This window comes from Xiphophorus maculatus, chromosome 19 (genome assembly GCF_002775205.1).
Source record: "Xiphophorus maculatus strain JP 163 A chromosome 19, X_maculatus-5.0-male, whole genome shotgun sequence".
Taxonomy (NCBI): Eukaryota; Metazoa; Chordata; class Actinopteri; order Cyprinodontiformes; family Poeciliidae; genus Xiphophorus; species Xiphophorus maculatus.
The window spans coordinates 13,022,821-13,044,694 of NC_036461.1; the positions used below are offsets into that span (position 1 = coordinate 13,022,821).

Consider the following 21,874-nt stretch of genomic DNA (forward strand, 5'->3'; position numbering starts at 1 on the left):
ACTCAACTTTGAATGAGCATGAGCCACAAACCAAACATTCAATTTTACATCTGTTTGAATGCAAGTTTAATGTGTCAACTCAGTGAGGAGAAACATGTAAACCAATCAACATTTTTTGATATGATTCTTGTTTTACAGTTTCTGCAAAACTGGAAAATCAATCACTCATGTGAAGCTGGATTAAAATATCAAAATCTACTGTTTGATAAAATTTTTGGCCTACTCAATTTTCAAATTTAGATATTTAAACATTTATTTAAAGTAGATCAGAACAATGCTCTTATCAGAAGCTTGTGAGGGAGCTTCTGTAAAATATATCACCAAAAAAAAAAAATTTAAAAATAATAATAATAATAATAATAATAATAAATCTGTTTCATCCACCTGCTTGTGCCTTCATGTTTCCGGAAGCAAAAATTTACCTTCATTCCTTAGGGCTGATGACTACATCTGGGAAACAGAGTCTTAATTAAAATTTTTATTTGCCTTGTATTGAAAGTTAGAAGCAGATTAAACAGCATTACCAGCAGTGATGCTAATAAGTAAGATAAAATAATTTAGTACATGATTTTAAGCTCTGAGATAGTTTTACTGCTGTAAAAGTCAAAATGAGACTAAAGTTAATTTGCTTGAATTTGAAAACCCCTCTAATTTAGAGCAGTTGTTCCAGAAAATATGAATTTTTGAATTTTGCAGACCTATCTGCAAAAAAAAAAAAAACAGTTGTTTTTGAGAACTGTTATTCTCAAAAACACATTTTACAAAACGTATGATTTGCAATCCCAAGTCATGTTTAAAATGTGTTTGAATATTAAACACAAGACAGATTAGTCTGAAATTTTATTTTCTCCAAAAGCTCTAACTGGACTGTTTCTTTAAAGCATTTTTGGCTGCCAACTGAGCAGCAATAACTACTGTATTACATCAAGCAAAAAGTCCAGGAAGTCAATTGTGTGTTACTAACTAGTCTGATGAACAGACAAAAATAACACAGCGTGCTTCAATCAATGACCCTGCAGAGGCTGTATACCAACCAAACACATGTGGGCACACACAGAAACCATTGATAAGCTCGTCAATCACTGGTCAATGAGGATGGCCAGTGGCCACCAACACTTGAATCATTGTGCCTGGTGACCCTAAGGTCAGTGCTAAGTAGCTAAGAGATGAGCCCCGTTTCAAAAGGACTGCATCATGTACTTTCCACATACAGTGGCGTTGCCAGCGGCACCGTTATGAATGGACACATGGCAGGCCTGCCCACAGATGGGACGTGAAAGTGTGTTTGTGTGTGGTAGGGGCTGTTGCTGGGGAGAAGGAGCACAAGCGGAGGTAACAGACTGAGACAATGGTGCTGATGAAAGGCAGGTTTCGTGCCGAGGCTTGAAGGAGAGAGATTATTGGGAGAGAAGTTCCCCATCAAACTGGAATGGTGGGGGCAACAGGGAGTTGGGGGGGCAGAGCAGCAGAACTACACAGATCGCTGACACAAAGCCTCCCCCGTGCACCAAGGAGCTGCCAACTGTTCAAAAGTGTGACCAACACAATGCCAAACAGATACACTGAGTAAGAGTGCATCTGTGCAGCCATTTGTAGCCATTTGTTTTTTTTCAATAGATGTTGTTAGGTAAATTGTATATATTATTATCAAATATTTGTTGTTTCATGTGCCTTTATAATGTTCTTGTCTTATATGCCTTTATTTGTTTCATCTTAGCATAGCATATGTATATTTAACTCAGCTTGTATTCAGAAACATTTGTTTTATTTTATACGTAAGACAGTTGATTAAATAAAACTTAAGATTCAATATAAAACATTAGGTTTAAATGTCTTTAAACAAAATGTCTTAAAATAAATGCACGCCTTCACATTCAGTTGCGGGTAGTTAAAAAGAGAATCTTTCATAAACACTTTAAAAAATGTTAAGTTTTTTAAAAAAAACATTTTATTTATTTATATGTATACCAATTTTGGGGTAAATTACTGTATGTGCAGAATCTGGTGGATTGTATAAACTTTCTTCAGTTTTTTTCTTTTTTTAAATCACATTCAAATGTTTTAAAGCAAGAAACTTTAATGCCTAAGATAATTAGAGTAAATATAAAAGCAGCTTTCAAACTATTTCATCTACAAAGGCAAAAAAGCTACATACACCATCCTGGTCAGACATCATGTCCAGATTGACCTTCTAACCCAGGTTGACTCTATTTACGCCGCATTTTGGTTTTTAATTGTACTTTCAGTTTTACCTGAATTTAGTTTAAGCTTTTTTCAATTTCCTTGGTTGACTCTTGTTAAAACTTACATTGAAATCTTATGTCTTGCTCTGATTTTCACTTAAAATATAGTTGCACGCTTTATGTGGCATAAATACATTTTACTCTGTATTTTAGTACTTACCTATTCCTTTAGGCACGTGAGGTAAACTGTATCTTTTTGTGTTACTGGTATAGTGTTGCTCAAGATAGTGAATTATAAAGTGATGCAGTTTGTTTTTGTAGCTTATCAAACATATTTCAAAAGAAACTGTTTTGCAGTTTAACTAAAGCGTTTTTTTTGTTCGTTTGTTTCAATAATTACCCAACTTGCTATCACTGGGTCTTCCACCAACCTGAAGGCCAACATCTGGATATGGTCTCTGCACCTCCTGCTCAGCAACATGTTTGGCTCTGTCCCCTTTCACTCTCGCTCCCCCTTTTAGGCTGTCTGTCCTCCCTCAGTGTTTCCCCCCGGGGTAACTGTGGGGTAATTTATGAAGTTCTAGCAGCATGGAGTAGACCAGTGTATGAGACAGCCTGCTGACCAAGTCCCATTCAGCTCCTGGACTCCTTTTATTCCTGTGTGCTTGGACGCCTCCTCCTAACTACCCTCGCCCTGCAGCCTTCCACAGCATGCAATCCTCCACGGCCCCTTAAAGATGAAGGTGAAAGTTATTGGAGTCTTTAGTGACTCATAAACATCCTAGGGGATTTTCATACTGCCTTTGTCTCTTTTTGTTGTGGGTAAGATAATGCAATTGTTTCAGGCAGTGTAAATGAATAAATCAGAGCAGTTTGCGTGAACAAAAGGCAGCACTCCCTGTTCTCAGAAACACTTGTTAGCCCGTTCAGGTGCTTGGGGAAACAATTTTATATCCCTTTCTCTTGCTAAATCTACAGATAAAAGCAGCAGAAATTCACATGCAGTGCCTTGCAAAAGTTTCCATATCCCTTGAAGATTTTCATTTTCTTCACTTCACATCTAAATCCAATGTGTTCGCTCACAAAACATCCCAATACCATGCTTTGAAGTTTGTGGTTGTGAAGTGACCTGATTCTCATTCCTTTCCCAGTCGACATTTTGTAGAATCGTCTTTCTTGTTGCAGTTACAGCTGGAAATTTTAGTCTTCAGCAGCACATTTTCCACACATGCACTTCACAAACCTGAAATGTTTGTTCACCCTTCTTTCAAAAAGATGGATGGAGTTCATGTGGCCTCATCTGATCAAAGCGTCCTCTTCACACACGTCTGCATGGCTTATGACAATATCCCTCGTGGCCTACTTTTCACACTAATTTTCTTATTGACATTCTTCAAAAATATTTGAGATCATGACTAATAGTTTTTGTCACAAAGTGTGATTGTGAAGGACCTAAATGTATTCAAGAGAGATGCAAAATTATGTAAAATGTGTCTTACTTAAAAATAAAGCTAACCTCCAAAATAACAGGAGGAATCAGTGAGGAGAAACAAACAGGGAGCAAACCAGTCTGGAACATCACTGAACATGAACAGGGGGCTCTGACAAATGATTGTGCAAACATGGATGTATACATGGTAGGAAGGTGATTGCTGGAGTGAAAACTTGTGTGTGATTGTTAAGATGTTTCAGCTGTGAAAGAAAAATGACTGAGGCAAAGGACACATTCTCTTACAATCCTCCACAAGTCGCCTGGGAAGGCGTGATGAGAAGAATGGGAGGAGTTTTCCTTCTAAATTCAGAGCAAAGAATTTCCAGATAAGGTCAAAGACAGCCTATCAGAGGGATTGATTTTGATCACATCACTGATCACTCATAATGTAAAAGTGTGATAGTAAAATATGAATTAGGGATCACACATCTTCTCTGAAATAATTCACAGTCTGCTAATTAAGTGACATTATGTTTTATATCTGCACCCAACAACTATTTGTTTCAGCGATCAAAGTGATTTTCTCTCCAGAGAATAAATGGCTCTGCTGAGGGACAATGCCCAGAAATGGCATAGGAATTAAAAACATAATAAGGAAGACATTCTGAAGCAACTGAAAATAATATAAAATCCTCACCACAGAATAAAGTTGTTACTTTAATTTACTCCAATTGATGGAGCAGTACAATAGCACACATCTCAGGACCAAAACTGAACCAGCAGTGACTCTATGAGTAGACAATCCCCCTGATTTTTGGATCGTTGCAGATCTTCCATAGTTATCTTGAGCTTCTTGGTTCTCTGATTTATGCTTCCTGTGAACAATCTTAGTGTCTTAATGGGTTTGCAGCTGCTCCACACAATTTTCATTAAGGATATTATTTTATAACTTAACATTTCTTTGAACTTCTATAAAACATGCACACTGAACTGTCTGCGTGAGGCTGATTGTTTGCTAATGTCCTCTGACAAACCTCTAGTGCCTTCTCATTACATCTGTGTTTTTTAGTGAGAGTAAATTACAAATAAACTACTTGAATTCACTCATCAGCTGACCTCTGAAAGTAATTGCTTGTACTGGATTTTATTTAGGTGTAAAAATAAAGCAGGTTATATGTGCTACTTTGTGTTTCTCAAAAACATTAATTCCAATATAACACAATGATGTTGCTGGTTGTAATATGATAATCTGTGGAAAATTGATATACAGTATATACTTTTGCAAAGAGTTTTATCCTAGTTGATGCAAGAATGATAGTGTGTGATCCAAAACTGTAAACAACCCCAGGATCTTCTTTCGGCCACATGCCCAGATTAAAGCCTGGTGGGTGTAGAGAAGATCGAGTCCCTGATCCCGTTAAACAATGACCAGCAGAGAGCAAAAGAGGTCTTATGCTGAACAGCACAGGTTTGCTCTTCAGCTCAGTGCTTTATTGAGCTATAAGAGGCCCTAATCTGGGCTGATCCTCTGTCACTACAAGCATATGCCTGCGATAATGCCCTCATTTTATGGTCACCTGAGCACTTTCATTGGAGTGCACCCCATGAGGCATCAGAAAGCAGGACCGTAAAGCCTGTGGGAGAAAAAGAGGATGTCTCAGCTCTAAGAACTGGATGAAGGGTCCTGAAAGGTGACATCTAGAGAAGAAAGTAAAACACTCTGATGGAGGGTTAAAAACTGAAGGATTATATGGAAACATGGAAGGTGGTTACGCTTTCATTTGTAAAATGCAAAGCTTGATCTTCTGTCTCTCTGTGTGGCCCGTTGCCTCTGCAAACACATGAATAAGAATAAAAATGACACACAATGGGACTTATTTGGGCCATGAATATAAAAATGAAGTAATAGAAGAACTATTGATGCACTCAATTGATCAGCAACAGTCCATATGTCTCCCTATTCTTGGTCTCTGACAGTATGAATCATCCTCAGATATTCACATCAAGATTTCCAGCATTATTTTTCAAATTCCTTTTTGGCTGAAAACATTAATTTTCTTTTCTATTAAAAGAATATTTTGTCTCACATTGTTAATTAGGATCTGACCCAATTAACAGATGAGAATCAAGCAGCCATTTTGGCTCAGAGCCTAACGATGGGAATATCCATATGCTCCAAATAAATGGCTTATGTTAGCTCTCCAGGTTCCACCAATTATAATATCCCTGAATATTGGCTAATCCGAAGCGCCCTGATGGAGCGGTGGTGGGGGGTCTTCAGAACCCTTTTGATTCCTGGTTGAGACGCTCTTTTAAGTCCGTGAGTAGAATCAGTTTGGGAGGATTTTTTTGCTTTGAAGTTGCACATTAAGCAACATGTAAACCACTGGGAGACCCATCTGGCATTTAACAACGGACAAATCTGAGGAGCAATTATAGACTACATAAAATACAACAATGTTTTCTTTACATGTCTACTGAAAAGTTAATACGATATTGTCAGAACATGAAAGTACTTTTACCAGAAGAGGATATTTGGTACAGATCTTTTAATAATTAGATGAGTAGTCTTTTTTTAATCCTTTTGACAAAAGAATAACAGCATATGTCATGTTTTTTTAATAGTAGTTACAAGACTAATAAAAGCTTGAGATTTTCTAGTAAAATGAGGAGCGATTGTATGTAGCCATGCAAAACATTTGTGGTAGGTTCTTTAATCTATGCATTAAAACATGGGGGGTGAAAAGGTAAGAAGGCAAAGGTAAAATGTTTTCATTTGCATTTACCACTGATGTTTTAATGAACACAAGAGAGCGAAAAAAAAAACCTTATCAGTATGCATTACAGCAACAGCATTTTACTATCAAGTCGAATCAGTATTCAGCCTTAGGCATCATAACCATCTTAGCCATTATACTACAGTTAGGTTAGAAAACACTACTAGTAATTTAGCATGTCAGCAAACACTAGTTGCCACTATGTACTAAGAAAACATCATTTTATTATTATTTGATTATTATCAAAATCCAAGATATAACCAGGGAAAATTTGAAATACTCCACTGTCTCTCCAGTTCCTCTCTTATCTCATTAAAAGGACCCTGAAGATGCATAGAAAAGTTAAGTGTTTGAAATAAAAGTTATTTTAAAACTTTAGTACGTGTTGATAATGGAAAACGTTCCTTGGCTGTTACCAATCACCAATAAATTTTTTAAATCAAAAGACATATACCTGTTGTGCACATTTTCATAACAATTGCATCAAACCTCTGTTAGTGCTCACATTAATTATATTTTCTTATTTCATCCTTTTGCATTTAAAAAAATTCTAATATGTTATGAAAGTGTTTTGAAAAGGGATAGGACAAAGCCTTTCCACATTTTAGCTATGATAATTAGTTGTTTTTTTTTTTGAGAGTTTTGCAATCGGAGCTCTCTGCAGGAATCCTTGCAATGGAGTCTCTCTTGCTGCTCTGGAAAATGCTGTTTCTAGCCTTCAAATGCATGTTTTAAAGAGGACATGTTTAGTGCTTCAGGGAGAACAACAGCCTGTTGTACAAAGTTGTTTGTTCTAAAACAGCTGAAGATACAAGCTATGCATGACCTTGTATATTCTGTTACAAGTTTTTAGAGTGTATCTTTAACTTTTAACGATTAGAAGGTGAGATTTTACTGAAATACCATTTAGTTATCTGAAGACAGTGCTGTGGCCTCTTTAGTATCTTTTTAACTACCTCTCCATGAAGGACCCCCTTCCAGAAACAGTGATGTGATTTCACAGACTGTTTGGAAAGCCAATTCAAATTTATTTGACCTTCTTTGTCTTAACTCCTAGTTGAATTGTACCCAGTCTTCCATTAACGCTGCTCTTTACATGTTTAAGCCGCCTCATATGGTGCCTCATACCTTTCTCCAAAGTGTCTCATAGAAACCATATGCAAATAAGGCCTTGGAGGCATCATCTATCTGGTGAAATGGCAGACAGCAATAAAAATGGTGGCCTGTTGAACTCTGAGGTCATCACTTTCACTTTCTTTTCAGACAAACTACAAAACTCAAGAAAACATTTATATTATATCTATATTTTTTTCATTAATCTTGATTTGTGGCATAAAGTCTTTGCATTTTTATATAGCCATGGATGATTCTATAAGAATAGCTGAAAATGATATGTGAATATATCTTTGTTTTGGTTAATGTGTAGTGGACTCATTAGATTAGGGGAGCAAAAAGGGGGTGTGGGAAGGTGAAGTGGGGCTGCATGAAGGAGGTGTAACAGGGGGGTGAAAGTGTGTCCCTTCTGCAATTGGCTGTGGCCCTAAGTGTCTCATTATGCAGCTTATTGTTCCTTTGTTGTGTCCCCAATATAAATACACACCAGCAGGCCCACGGCGCGACAGATTTCAAACACTTTCACTCCTGTGGAACAGACTGTACAGCAAAACCTCTGTGACTTTAAAAATTAAGGATTTTGGACAATTTTTCAAAAAAAAAAAACTGAAATGGATTCAGATGCCAGCTCCACGTGCAGCCGATCCTCATCTCCAGACCTGGTAGTGGATGACTCTACCGGCAGCTTCTTCTCCAACACTATTTTTCAGAAATACTGCCAGGAGAATAAAAATGACAGTGAGGCTGACCAAGGCAGGATGGAACGTGGAGGCGGGAAGACCAAGAGCAGGTCTGAACTCAGCAAGGAGGAGATGCAAGACTTAAGGCTCAAAGTCAACAGCCGGGAGAGGAAGAGGATGCATGACCTGAACCAGGCCATGGACGGACTGAGGGAGGTGATGCCCTACGCTCATGGACCTTCTGTTCGCAAACTGTCCAAAATATCCACCTTGCTTCTAGCTCGTAATTACATTCTCATGCTGTCCAGCTCTCTAGAGGAGATGAAAAAACTGGTCGGGGACGTCTACGGAGGTGGTGCTGCCGCCCAGAGCCGCTCCACTGCCCACTCAACTATCAACCATGCAGCCACATCTGTTCACCTCCCTCTGCATCCTCTGGCCCAGTCCCTTCACTCTCTGGTGGGCAGCACACCTACAGCTCTGCAGCATCACTCCTCTCCTCCCTCCTCAGCTCCAGCTCCTCATTCCCCTCCATCAGCTAGCTTCCTGGGCTTCCATGCTCCAGTGCAGGGCCTTCTCAAGGACCCACTCCACCTTGGTGGCTCCTACAGACATTTTCCTGGCATGCCATGCCCGTGCACACTCTGCCAGCCTCTGCCGACCGCCACCTCCACATTGCACAGCTTGTCTATGAATAAATGAAGGAGGACTTGCAACAAAATGACTGAAGCCAAACTTGTTCATATTGTACATACAAACTGCTGCTATTTTGTCAAAAAAATATTTTGTACTTTGTTATAGAGCAACATTGGGCCTTTTACTTGTGTAACAAAATCTGCAACTTATCCAATGTTTGTGGTAAGGAAAGCTTGTAAAAAAAAATTGGAACAGATATGTTCAGTATTTCTATTTTCCTAAATTAAACAAAATAAATTTGAAACTAACTTGTTTTCCTCATTCTTCTTTCGTTTGTTTTCATTGCTGAACAATGAAAACCACACAAAACATCTTTACTTCCCCAAGTAAAAATTTGAGACCAGATATGATAGATATGTGCAATTAACTATTGTGCAACATAGATTTTACACTGATTTTGTTAGTAGAAATTGGTAAAGGGGGGGTATTTGTTGCTAACCAGCTTAGGGAACACTAAGAGCTAAGGAGGGACAGGAGGGTGAGACAATACGACAGCACAGAAGCTGAATGTGGCGCCATCAATCTTCACCTCAACAGGGTGTTGGAGATGAAAGGACGACACAGGCGCCATGAAGGCGCGTCACTTTTGTCAGATGCAGGCGAGGGACACAACGATGTCCTCAGCTGCAGGCCAGCCATTTGTCACTGTCTCGTATGATTGTGGTTATGAGGCATACAAAAGGATTAAATTAAAGCTAAACTAATAGTGCAGTTTTATGAACATTTCCCCACACCATCCAATCTCTCCAGTCAGTTTTTGCTGTGATTGTCATAAAAGTCAAAATTCAGACCATATGAAATAAAAAATGGCTCAAATAAACCACAAACCTGTCTGTTTATGCAAACAAGACCAATGGAGAGCCATGAACATGATTTAGTTAAACAAGTCAGCAATGGCTGGCCTTCACTTAGCAACAAATCAAGCGTGTAAAATACATGCTTATCCTCCCACGGCTGACAGATGAGCTGGAGATCAGGGAGAATGAAGAGATGTAAGTCATTCTCACCCACCTCCTCCTTATCACAAAGCTGAAGAGGGTTTGAACAATGGACATGTGGACACAAAGACAGGGGGAGTCAAAGCTCTCGTGCCTGGGACATAGACCCCCTCCATTCAATCTACATTTCATCATGGTAACAAGCGCTGTCGGGCCAAAAGGCCTGACACCCTCGCTCACCACAAAGGCGGTTAGCTCAAATATATGAGGCTATTGACACTGTAAAGAGCTCCTGTCAGCGCCGGGGGTTTGTCAGCTGTGGGATGTCTCAGTAGGGGGAAGCAGCTGCCAGCCAAACCAAGCGCTGCGGCTTCTGTTGTGGGGACCGGCACCGCGCCGTCACCTGGTCCCCGGTCCCATGACACAGAGAGCCACAGACCTCCCCCTCTTTACTGGGGCACAGGTGGGAATGGGAAGCTGAACACATTGAGGAGATTAGTGGGGATCGGCTTGCCTTTGCTGGAGGTAGATAATTAGAGACACTGACTTGTGCAAAGCTGGTGTTTTCTGATTGGCACCAGATGGTGTTAACCCACAATATGGCATCAGTGGTCTGGAAAGTCTATGTGCATGTGTGGGCGGGTGTGATGACTGTGGTGTGTAATGGATATGCTTCTTAAATCATACAATATGGGCATGTCCTCTGTGTACCATTATGAGCAGTCTCTGCAGTCATCACTCCTGTCCTCAGCATAAGCCGACCAGCAGAGGACTTTCTGATTTAAGTGACACAGTTAGCATGTAACTATGTCCACCACATAAAATTATTCCTACATTTATGTTTAGAAAAACCCATCCAAAACTATTTAAAGCTCACTGTTACATCTGAATTTATTAATTAGCAGATTGTAGATAAAGGTTTTAACAGCATTATGACTACTGTAAAACTAGCTTTCAAAAAAATCTAGTTGAAAACAAATCTCAAAATGTCAAATCTACTGTTAAAAAAATGAAACCAATATAATATATTTTTCTAACAGAACTTAATTATGGCAAACGTCCTTTAGAACACTTTCAACTAGGTTTCATAATATAATCAAAATCATTTAATTCATTTTGGTAAAACACTTAAAATGAAGCATCTTAACAATATCCAAAATTTTATGGAGGTTCAAAAACGTTACTATGTTTTCACATGAAATATCATTTCCTGTTTTGTCTTATGATTCTGCTAACAGCCAGAATAATATTATTTTTTAGAGAAATTCCTTTTTGAACTTTCAAATTCAGGGGGGTTTATTCGTGTCCTTACTATTTGGTGAAATTGTCATTTACATGGTAATTTGGACCATTCCTCCACCAAGTTTGTAGGCTGCCTTTCTCAACCATCTTTTCAGCTATGCCCACAAATTTGCTGACTTTGTGTTGCAAGTAACAAAGTGCAATTAAATAACTTATTTTAATGTATTTGCTTTAATTCATCATGCAAGACATGAATTAAGTGCCTCAAAGAATCTCTTTTACCAAGCTAAGAATGCTGTGATATAGCATTACACATTCTTTTTCTTAATTTAATGTCCACACCCATGTGGACAGATGGATAAGTTAACTGCTTTAGATTCTGATCAATAGAGGGGTGCTTATCCCGACTTGGCTCAGGCCGACCTGCGCTGACAGAGTTAATTAGGGAACTGAAAGGCCCAATTAACGGGACCCAGGGCTGGACGGGGACAGGCATATTGGAGGACATACGCACACAATGTGCAGCGTCTGGAGAAAGGCGAACTTCAATTAGGGGAGGACACACTTCCAGAGGCTTGTAGCCTGTTCTTATTCATTTTTTGCTTAGTAAAAACACCCCCTACCACCTTTTTTCCCCCCACACAGAATACTGATGAGGGGAAAAGCACAGCTGCTTGGGGTCAATGCACACATCGAATATGGTGAACACATTTGCTCACAGATGTACAGAGAGGAGACTGATGACAGGATTCACGTTCAAATTGCTAAACGCTGATTAGTTTACATAATGGCTGAGAAAAGCTTTGGTCCTGATACACTTATTTTTATAGTTTAAATTGGGTTTAATTAAAAAGAAATGTGTGTTAAACTACCCCTTGCTGAATATTATCCTCTTTTTTATGATACACTGAAAATCTGTTCTTACTCAATAATGGTTGAAAACATCCAGGTTAATTTATGTAAAATATATAACTGTAAATTTTAACATAGCATTGGAGAAAATATGGGGGAAAATGTGTAATCTCTTTATATCAGTTTTTTTTCAAATAATCTTTTCAGCTTGTAATTTTCAACTTAATATATGTTTATTAGTTGTAAACATGTGGATTGTAAGCTAGACATTTAAAAAAAAAAGTTGAACCTATAACTTTTAAGCTTTTTCTGAACTGTTGTAGCACTTACAGAAAGCAAATTCTGAATAATGCATTCCATTTTTTAATATGTTGAAAAAAATGAGTTATGAATTGTTTAATATAAAGCAAAATTTCTGAAAATACAACAAGAAAACTGAATAATAAGCGGTGATAAAAATGTTACTATCATGCAGGTGGCCAATATGAATTTCCCTATCCTTGTAATTGTCTTATAGTTTGATTTCACATTCTGGGAGAGTTTTAATTCTGAGTAGTTTATGTTTCAAAATTAAAATAGATATTTTATTTTTTTTAATGAACTGATAACTTGATCCATAGTGACCAATCCAAGCATTTAAGTAAAGGTGCTCAGCTTTTCATTTATTTTGGAATACAGCAGTTAGAGTAAATAGAAGACAAAACAAATAACAAGAAACAATAGGAAGTAAAAGTTAAAAACAAACCGTCCATCTAAGCCCAAAATTTATACAACCTACATTGTTTAAAAAGTGTGAAGGATGGAGCCAAATATTTTGTCTAAATTTCCTTCTTTCTTTGTTCCTTTATCTATTTCTGTCTTTGTTTCATTCTATTTTTGATTCCTTATTTTATTTCTCTTGAATTTTTTTTTTTTTTTTTTTTTTTTTTTACAAAGCAACAGGTATTAATTCTGTGTCCACATTACATTTTCACTGACGGAAAAGTGAAATACAATCAAAACTAATGTTCAGATGATCAGAAATTAAATGCTTAAAGTGCTTTTTTTATTTAACAGAGATAAATCTTTGAAATAGCCTTCAACTGAGCATTTTTGATCATAAATATATATTTCAACCATACACATGTATAAGTATTCATCTCCATGCTTTCAACATCAAATACGTCACGACATAACGTCCGCTTTTGCGTTGCCGAACTGTTTGGTTCTTTGCAGCCACCGTAGTTGGCGCAGCAGAAGATTATTATTTTTAAATTTTTAACACTAAGATGCGCATCCGTTTGATACGACGGTTTTTCAGAAATAGTGAAAAATAAGAGCGTATCTGGGAAAGTCCACGTCAGACTGTATGACGTGGAAAAGTTTTGACATCTGGTGGGGGGTCGGAGTTCACTATAATCTGTGATGTCATCGTCTGAAGATGGCTGAAGGGTGAGAGAGAAGTCGCAAAATACTTGTTGTTTTTTGTCTTATTTTATGTAATAGCGGTGTGATATTGAACTGAACCGATTCTTGTTGAATTGCGTGTCTCATAAGAGTTAATGTCGGTAATTTGTTGTTACTATGGCGATCTGCAGCTTTAGAAATGAGTTCAGGAAGTGGATTTGTTTACCAAAACATAGCAGTGATCGCTTTAGCTTAGCCTGGTTAGCTTAGTGTTAAAACTGTTTAAATCTCAAAATCGAAACCACCAGACTGCACGCGTTCGTAGTTTCTACACCAATTACTCATATTCAGCCGTCGAAGTTGCAATAAATCGCCTTCCTTGACGTTTAATCGTATATTTGTCCAACAGCTGACGCCAGCACAGACGTTATCTTGCTCAGGAGTGTTTGACAAACAGAAACACTGAGAATAGCCGCATTTAAACCGTGTAAACACGCACGTATTATTTAGTTTTTAAATAGATATCTGGTGTTCTTGAAAATGTGTCTTCCACAGAGAAGGCTGGTGGGGAGGTTGGTTTCAGCAGAGCTATCAGGCCGTGAAAGACAAGGTAATCATTTCTCTATCTTAACGCAGTTAAAATAAATTAATGTTTTGTTTTTATCTGATGCATCGGCCTCGACCTGTCTAGTTGTTTGCAGCATGAAACTGCATGTTGTTTCATGCAGTTATTCATTCTCGTCTGTCGCTGTCTGAGCAAACGCGTTGCTCAGCTTTGTGAGTATCTTTTTTTTTTTTTTTTTTTTTTTGGAAACTATTTGTACGACAAACTTGTTTTAGAGGTTGGCAAACGTATTTTGATACTGACACCCAGGTCACTTATTTAAGTTCCTAATTAAAGGGAGTGATTATAGTTTAAATATATGAGATTCTGGGATACATAATGTTCTTTCATTTGCTGTCCGAGTTTTGACAAGATGACAAATATTCGTTCAGCAAAGTGTTTTTCTAAATGTTTTATCAGTGTAAGCTGTAATGAGAGACATTTATTAACTCATTTTTTATAATTAAGTTACAGACGTTTGAAAACAGTGTGGATCTAGACCTGGGGTCTTAAATCTGCAGCTTTAAAGCAGCATATGGCTTTAATTACCCTTGACATAGATTTTTTCTATTCATTTTATAACAATAGACAGCAAGTACCGTCTATTGTGTGTGTTTTTTTAAAGCAGGCTAACATCTGTAACTCCAACTGGCTTCTTTCTACTTCAAATTATGTTTTTTTCCCCTTGTAAACTTTGATATTTCAAATTAGCCTCCTGTGTCAAATTAATTGTAACAGTTTAGTATAATGTTGAAATTCATACAAATATGCATTACGAAAGCCAACAGAGGCACATTTGAGGATGGATGTATTTATTTGGCATCAGATTAATTGAAACTGTTAAATTAAAGGATTTTAAGTGACAATGGTGAAAATCTGTGACTAAAATTCAATGTTCCATTGGGTGTAAACCTGTGGACTATTTATTTACCCTTTTACAAATAATGTTTGGAATCTTTGTTAAGACCTCATATAGTCAATGAACATAAAAATCCATTGCTTGCACGCCACATTTGGAAGAACATGTCCCTGACAGAGGCATTTGCTTCACCTCACAAACTCTGTGGCTATGAATGCTGAGCTAGGATGTTGGTATAAAGTTATGATGCAGTGAAATGGAAATTCTCTTGTACTTCTTGGGGCACTTTACCAATTTTTTTTTTTTTTACTTTTGAATATGTTTTGATATTGACTTTCAGTTTAGTCACTGACTTCCAGTTTGAGCTCAAACGACTTGAGCTGAAAAGATGCAAGTCTTTTTGTTATTTTAGGTATTTTTGTCCATCATCAGAATGGACTCCCCACTTGCCACTACTATTTCCTTGACTTTTCTCAACTTTGTTTTCTGACCTAAGCTATTACTGTAATTAACTATGACAAAGCAGTTCTATGACTTTTTATTCTGTTTATCTGACTGCCCTGCAGTCATCTGAGGCCTTAGAATTCCTAAAGAGAGACCTGACAGAGTTCTCCACTGTGGTTCAGCATGACACGGCCTGCTCGATTGTGGCTACAGCCAATGCTGTCAAAAACAAGCTTGCTGTAAGTCTTTGTCATTTTGCCATAAAAAAGTGTTCAGATGAAGACTGACTGATGTTTCGTCACTCCCACTGCATCATGTATGTTTTTTTCCAGGTGGAAGGGTCTTCTGAGACAACAGAGAAGGTGAAGAAGAGCCTGTCTAGTTTCTTGGGGGTGATAACAGACACTCTTGCTCCTCCTCCTGATAAAACCATTGATTGTGATGTGATCACGTTGGTGGCAACGCCAGCAGGAACCACAGAGCTTTACGACAGTTCTAAGGTCAGTATTGAATACTTGTAACAATAAAAAAATAAACAAAACTGCAAAATGAGATTTTTAATTCTTTCTAAGGCAGTGGCGTCCAAACTCAGCATGTTTTAGTTCTGTCCCTTGTTTAACAGACCTGAATCAAATGATGCTTCATCAGCAGGTCTTTACAGAACTTTGACATACTGATTTGGACTGTTTCAATCAGCTGTATAGGAGCAGAAACTCATCTAAAACTGGCCCTTGAGGACTGGAGCTGGACATTATGTTCTAAGATATTCATGCCGCCATTCAAAGCTATATAAACTTGTCCAAGGACTAAATTCAGTGCCACTTTCAGACATTTTTTAAAAAATCAATACAAAATCCCCAAATTAAATGTGCGAAGCAGAGACAAAAACCCAAAAAATGAACACCTACATCCAGTTGAGAATTTGTGGAAAGACTTGAAAATTGGTGTTCAAAGTAAAAGCATACCTGACAATGTAATTCCAGGTAAAGATGGTTCTTCAACTTTATCAGTCAAGGGGCTGACTTGAAGTGATGGACAGCAGTGTTAAATCAGAGATCACTTGTTAGAACTGATAAAAATTGATGGTGCAAGATCCGATGAGCTGGAGAGGATTTCAGCAACATCTGTGACCGTAACACTTGCCCAATGTAAATAGAAGACATGTGTGATACCTTTTTTTAGCTTGACATTTTGTTTTCTGTATTCATCTCTGAAGAAACATTATTTCATCATGGTTTTCCCTCTCTCTCTCTCTCTCTCGCTGCACGGGGACACAAAACGTTATGGTTTTCAAATTCAGCAGGCATGTTGTAAAAACTTGTTTTAGGAGTTAGTGTGTCATTACTGTAAATAAATGAATAACGCCTATGAGGCTCGTATTGTTTTTCTGTTTCATTTGAACTTTTCTCTTCACTCTCCTGGCAATATGATTTGATAGTGCTCTCAAGTATATGGGTCAATAAAACACAAGGCAATAAAAAAACCCCCCAAAAAACTTGAAGTCTTGCTGCCAGAGGAAGTATTCCTCTGGGATCAACCGTTAACCCGACAGCTGGCTTTTTAAAGACTTTTCTGAACATAACCTGCTTCTGTGCAGGTTTTCTGAGAAATTCCCCTGGAAGCATTCAGCAGTATGCTTGCTGAGGGCATCTCTGGTTTTCATTTGTTTGTGAATGGACCAACAGTTGAAAGTGAACACATGATTTGTATGTGTGAATAAAACAACCATTGTTCAATAATTTATTTTAACAGTTTTGTGTCTTTTCCCGCAGGCGCGTCTCTACAGTTTGCAGGCTGACCCCGCTACATACTGCAATGAGCCTGATGGTGAGATGGAGATTAGTGAAACAGTTTTTATGAGGACTTAAACAATTTAAACTATTGTGGTCTATTTTGTGGCTGATGTGCTTTGACATATTCTTTGAAGAGAACAAAATCTGTTTTTTTATTAGATTTGCACCTGATTTTATATTTTAAATTTAAATGTTACAATAATATTGTCAAACATTTCTGGGTTTTGCAAAGTATGATATCTACATATCGGACATTATTTTCCTTACTGCAGGCCCTCCTGAGCAGTTTGATTGCTGGCTGTCCAGTTTCAGTCTGGACGATAAGAAAGGCGAAATATCAGAACTTTTGGTCAACAGTCCATCTATACGAGCTCTCTACACCAAAATGGTATCTCTTTTTGGTTCTCGACGTTTTGAACTTTCTGCTCGTCTTTTTTTATCTAAGATATGCAATAAAGTGTGTTTCTCTTTACTCCAGGTTCCAGCTGCCGTGTCCCATTCAGAATTCTGGCAGAGATATTTCTACAAGGTCTTCCAGCTGGATCAGGTAAACTGCCATGTTTATTTGAAAATATAGAAGAAATACAGCAAATGAAATAACTGCAGGTGGCTGCTAAGACAGAAGTATGCTAGTCAGATATTTGTCATGGCTTACTGAGGAACTATATGTACAATTTATACTATATTTGTCTGATACAATACGTTGGTAAGATATATTTCAAGTGCCCATAAACAGAACCAGAGATTGTGTGTTTTGTGATGGTTTCAGCTGCTTGAGGATTGATGTTTACCTTTTTTTCTATGTGTTTTTTTTTTCGTAGTGATATAGGATAATTTTTTCTGGACCGAAGGCCAGCCATTCATTTTAGTAGAATGTGTTGAGTGACATCTGCTGGAGAGCTCTGGAATTGCCCAGTATTCTCAGGAATTTAAGCATAGAAAGGCTCTGATGCTCAGGATAGTGACCAGCATTGTCAAGAAATAGCAGAGAACCAATTTTAAATTGGATCTTTAGACACTTGGACAACAACTAGTCATAAAGGCAGAATGTTTATTTCTCTGAGAGAGTGATTCTCAAAAGAGCCAAAATGTCATTAATTATGTATATTAAGGATGAGGACCAACAGGTGAGGTAAAACGGGTTTTACTGTAATAATTGGCCTGTTACAATTAGATTGATCCAACACCTCACTGATGCTAAAAATGTCTAATTTTGAGTCTTCTTTATGCTACCAGAATATTTATTGCTTCTATTCTGATGAATATCAGATCATTTTTCTTATTTAAAAACCTCTTTCCAGGTATCAGATCTCATTATACTAAATGTCAACAGCCTTAACATGCAGGATCAGTAGCAGAGCATCACTTTATTACTGTCCCTGTATAAAAATTTGCCTTACAGCCAGGTGCAAACATAATCAAACATAATCACTTGATGAAAGTAGCCCCCCCCAAAAAAAACTCAGGAAAAAATGTCATCACATACATCACATCACATACTTGTGCTACAAAAATATTTGTGCACAAGTATGACTACAAAATGACTACAAAAAATAAGACCCAATCATATTTTGAATGCATGTAGTGACACAGAGACTAGATATGTGCCAAGCATCACAAACTTGACTTTTGGTAATGCATACTCTCCCCTTTACCCTCCTTGATTTTTTGGTTTATTCACTTTGGATTAATCTGAACACCGCTGCTGACATATGATGCTTCCATCCCTTTGATCAGGACAAAATGTGTAAAACTCAGTTAAATAGGAATTTTTTTCCTCAAAGCTGTTGCAGTTCTGTGTGGAAGCACTTGCACACCTAGAATAAAAGTGTGACCTAAGATTTTGAAAATGGCTTAGCATATGATTCATAAAAAGTCTTTGCCACTAAAGCCTTGTTTTTGTTTGACAGAGCTTGAGGAACTCTTAGGTTTAGAAATGAATAAAGAAATGAGGGCTGGGGTAAAACTTTTAATAGAACTGTAAAATATCACCAACATCAACATCTTCTAATATTTAGAGCAATAAAACATGAATTGTTCTGTGCTGTGTTCAGGAGGAGGCGAGGAGAGTGGCCCTGAAGCAAAGAGCGGAGCAAAGTGCTCACATAGAGACCCTTGGATGGGAGGAGGAGGAGGAAGGTATGCAGGCAACAAACATCTGTCAGCTTTCATGTAAAGCCTTTCACTGACTCTGTTCTCCGGTGTTTCTGATCACATTTCAGATGATTTTATTGGAGCTGCTTCACCATCTCGTCTTCCCCTCACATCCCCATCAGACTCTAACCCCTCCGCCAGCTCTACAGCTCCCACTGAGACCACCCTGGTGAGCCCTGTCCTTTCTCCGAGCGAAGAGCCCAACACCACCCTCTCAGTCAGCAGCGACAGCATCAGCCTGCCGACGCAGGTGGAGATGCAGCTTCCGCCCGCCGCCACAGAGCTCACCAAGAAACTGAATGAAGCAACGTTGGAGGATGTCGTCGACAACAAACCAGAAGAGCAGAAGACCGGAAGGAGTGACTCGCCTCCAGAAGCTCAGGGGGAGCCATCCGCTGTGACGTCAGTGCGAAGTCCTGCTTCTAAACAACCAGAGGTGGTGAAAGAAGAGGGACCGCAAGACCTGAGAGTGTTTGAGCTCAACTCCGACAGCGGAAAGTCAACGCCCTCCAACAACGGCAAGAAAGGTACAACGCCATGTTACTGCTTGCCTGGTACTGAGAACTTAATAGTTTTAGAAGCTTCTCATTGTTGGGCTTTTGTCCTCCAGGCTCTAGCACAGACGTGAGCGAGGACTGGGAGAAGGACTTTGACCTTGACATGACAGAAGAAGAAGTCCAACTGGCTCTGTCTAAAATAGAGGATACTGGAGAGGTAAGTCTGAAAGGAGTACCTGGAGAGAACCCACACATGCACATGGAGAATATTAAAACTCCCTGAGACCCCAGGCTGGGACTCGAATGCAAAACTCATAATCTATGAAATTAATACAAAAAACTATTTAATGCTGTAAAGCAGTCATAGGAGGACAAAATACACTAAGTAACAAAAAGTTTAAATGATTAGAATAAGGAGGTTCTAAGAATGCATTTATCATTTTAAAAAACGCACCAGCTGGATTAAGTTCAACTAAAATTTATTAGTTATCGAGATCTATACAGGCAGGGAGAAAAAATACATTTATCCTTGTTTCTGTTTAAATTTACACTCTCTAAACTGCCAACCTGGAGGAGGTGGTTCACATAAAGGAATTGTAGCTATATTATGCTAGATAAATATTCAGGAGGTTGGGGATGATTTGCTAATTATCTCCTTCCTTCTCCTCTTACCAGCTGGATGAAGACTGGGAGAACTGGGACTGAGAGCCTCACAAGCAAAACACGTCTCGCTGTCAAAGCAGTCTAGAACCGTGCTTATTGTGTTTTAACTCTTTCCACTCTGTCACCGTGTCATGATTGCCAGTTGGGGGTTTTCTGGCTGGTTTGGACCATGCGGTAAGCCTGTTGAAAAGAGAATCCCCAAGGGCAATAAGAACTGGACTGCTTCGTCAGCTGTCAGATTAGAGCAGGTAAACCAGAGGGGGTCTCTGAGTGTCCTCGTTGAAAAAGCTTATGACACTACTGTACAGCAGGTTGCAATTTTTCTGACCTTGAGGCTAACCAGCATTCGAAGTCAGTTAAGTTTTGCTGTGGCAGAGAAGTTGCTTTTCTTTCCTCTTCATGCCATTAAAAACATCTCATGTTGCGAGTCTTAAACTTGGGCTGCAAGATGGCCATAAACTGTAATGCTGCTTGTCACCTTTATAAGATGAAAGCGATCACTGAATGGAGGTCCATCTCATGTTTCTGTCTTTCCTCGTTTTTCATCTTTAATATGCAAGCGAATCCAGGAAAATGGAACAAATATTCTGGCCTTCTTTTCATTTTGGATTCCTCTTGACTTTGATCCTAAGGCCTTGCAGACACACACAGCGGTGTGACGACTTGATCCAAATGTTTCCCTTCCCCGTTTGCTCCCTCACATCCTTTAATTCAATATTTAAGCCTGTTGCTGACTGTATATTAGTTTGCGTCACCTTCAAACACATCACATGGGTAATGAATGTCTTGTTTGATTAGAGAGAACTAGTTAACCACTGGTCACATTTGAATATAGGGAATTCAAACTGGTATGATATCTGATCCTTGACTTTAAGGGTAGCATCTCTTTCTCTTTACTTATTTGAGAAAGAACGTATTAAGTTTCTCTGTTGGTTGGGAAAGCTCAGCAGATGGTGTGCCAAGCAGACCAAGGAGCACGCTCCACGCTTTTGTTTTTTTGTTTTTGTTTTGTTTCTTTTCACCTGTACCGTATCTGAGACAACTAAGCCAAGAGGTGTAATATTTATATTGGAATAAATGCTTAATTATTGTAATTATCTGCTTTTAATTGCATGTCTGTGCAATGACAATATGCAAAACATTGTACAGATAGTTATTGTTGAGTTGTATGTTTTACTTTGTTGTTGTTTTTAGGCTGTTATTCAAGCCTTTCTTGCATGTCTGTAATTTTCAGCTGTGTATTTCCTTCAGTTTCAGCTGTTCTGCACACATCTGTCTACAGAGCTGTCAGGATTATTTTCCAAGTACTTCACTTGATCTCTGAAATGATTATTATCATTAAAAAAAATAATGCGTACTAATAATTTTTGTCATGAATTACCGCATATTTCTAGTTAGATGTTGGCGGTTCATGCATGAATGCAAGTCCCCCTGTGTTCCATCGTCAAAAAAAGTGCAGAAAACTAAGTTTGTGGCGGGGTACATCCTGGACAGGTCGCCAGTCTGTCGCAGGGCAACACAGAGACAGACAGGACACACATTTATGAAACTAATATTTACA

General features: G+C 38.3%; 2 protein-coding genes across 3 annotated transcripts; both read left to right on the forward strand.

Moving 5' to 3' along the window:
• The first annotated feature begins 8,116 nt into the window (after nucleotides 1-8,116).
• Nucleotides 8,117-8,887, forward strand: LOC102235805 (oligodendrocyte transcription factor 3-like). The gene has a single exon (XM_005799179.1). The coding sequence runs from the start codon at nucleotides 8,117-8,119 to the stop codon at nucleotides 8,885-8,887; it is 771 nt and encodes a 256-aa protein (XP_005799236.1).
• Nucleotides 8,888-13,268: 4,381 nt separating this feature from the next.
• bsdc1 (BSD domain containing 1) lies at nucleotides 13,269-21,674 on the forward strand. Of its 2 annotated transcripts, none has more exons than XM_023353030.1 (11): nucleotides 13,269-13,344; nucleotides 13,855-13,909; nucleotides 15,389-15,445; nucleotides 15,539-15,706; nucleotides 16,979-17,033; nucleotides 17,272-17,387; nucleotides 17,478-17,546; nucleotides 19,054-19,138; nucleotides 19,222-19,680; nucleotides 19,764-19,867; nucleotides 20,326-21,674. In XM_023353030.1, the coding sequence occupies exons 1-11, from the start codon at nucleotides 13,334-13,336 to the stop codon at nucleotides 20,353-20,355; spliced, it is 1,209 nt and encodes a 402-aa protein (XP_023208798.1). In that variant the 5' UTR covers nucleotides 13,269-13,333; the 3' UTR covers nucleotides 20,356-21,674. The 2 variants fall into 2 exon arrangements, with proteins under 2 accessions (XP_023208798.1, XP_005799185.1); XM_005799128.2 differs by having other exon boundaries at nucleotides 13,272-13,344; nucleotides 15,329-15,445.
• The last annotated feature ends 200 nt before the right edge of the window (nucleotides 21,675-21,874 follow it).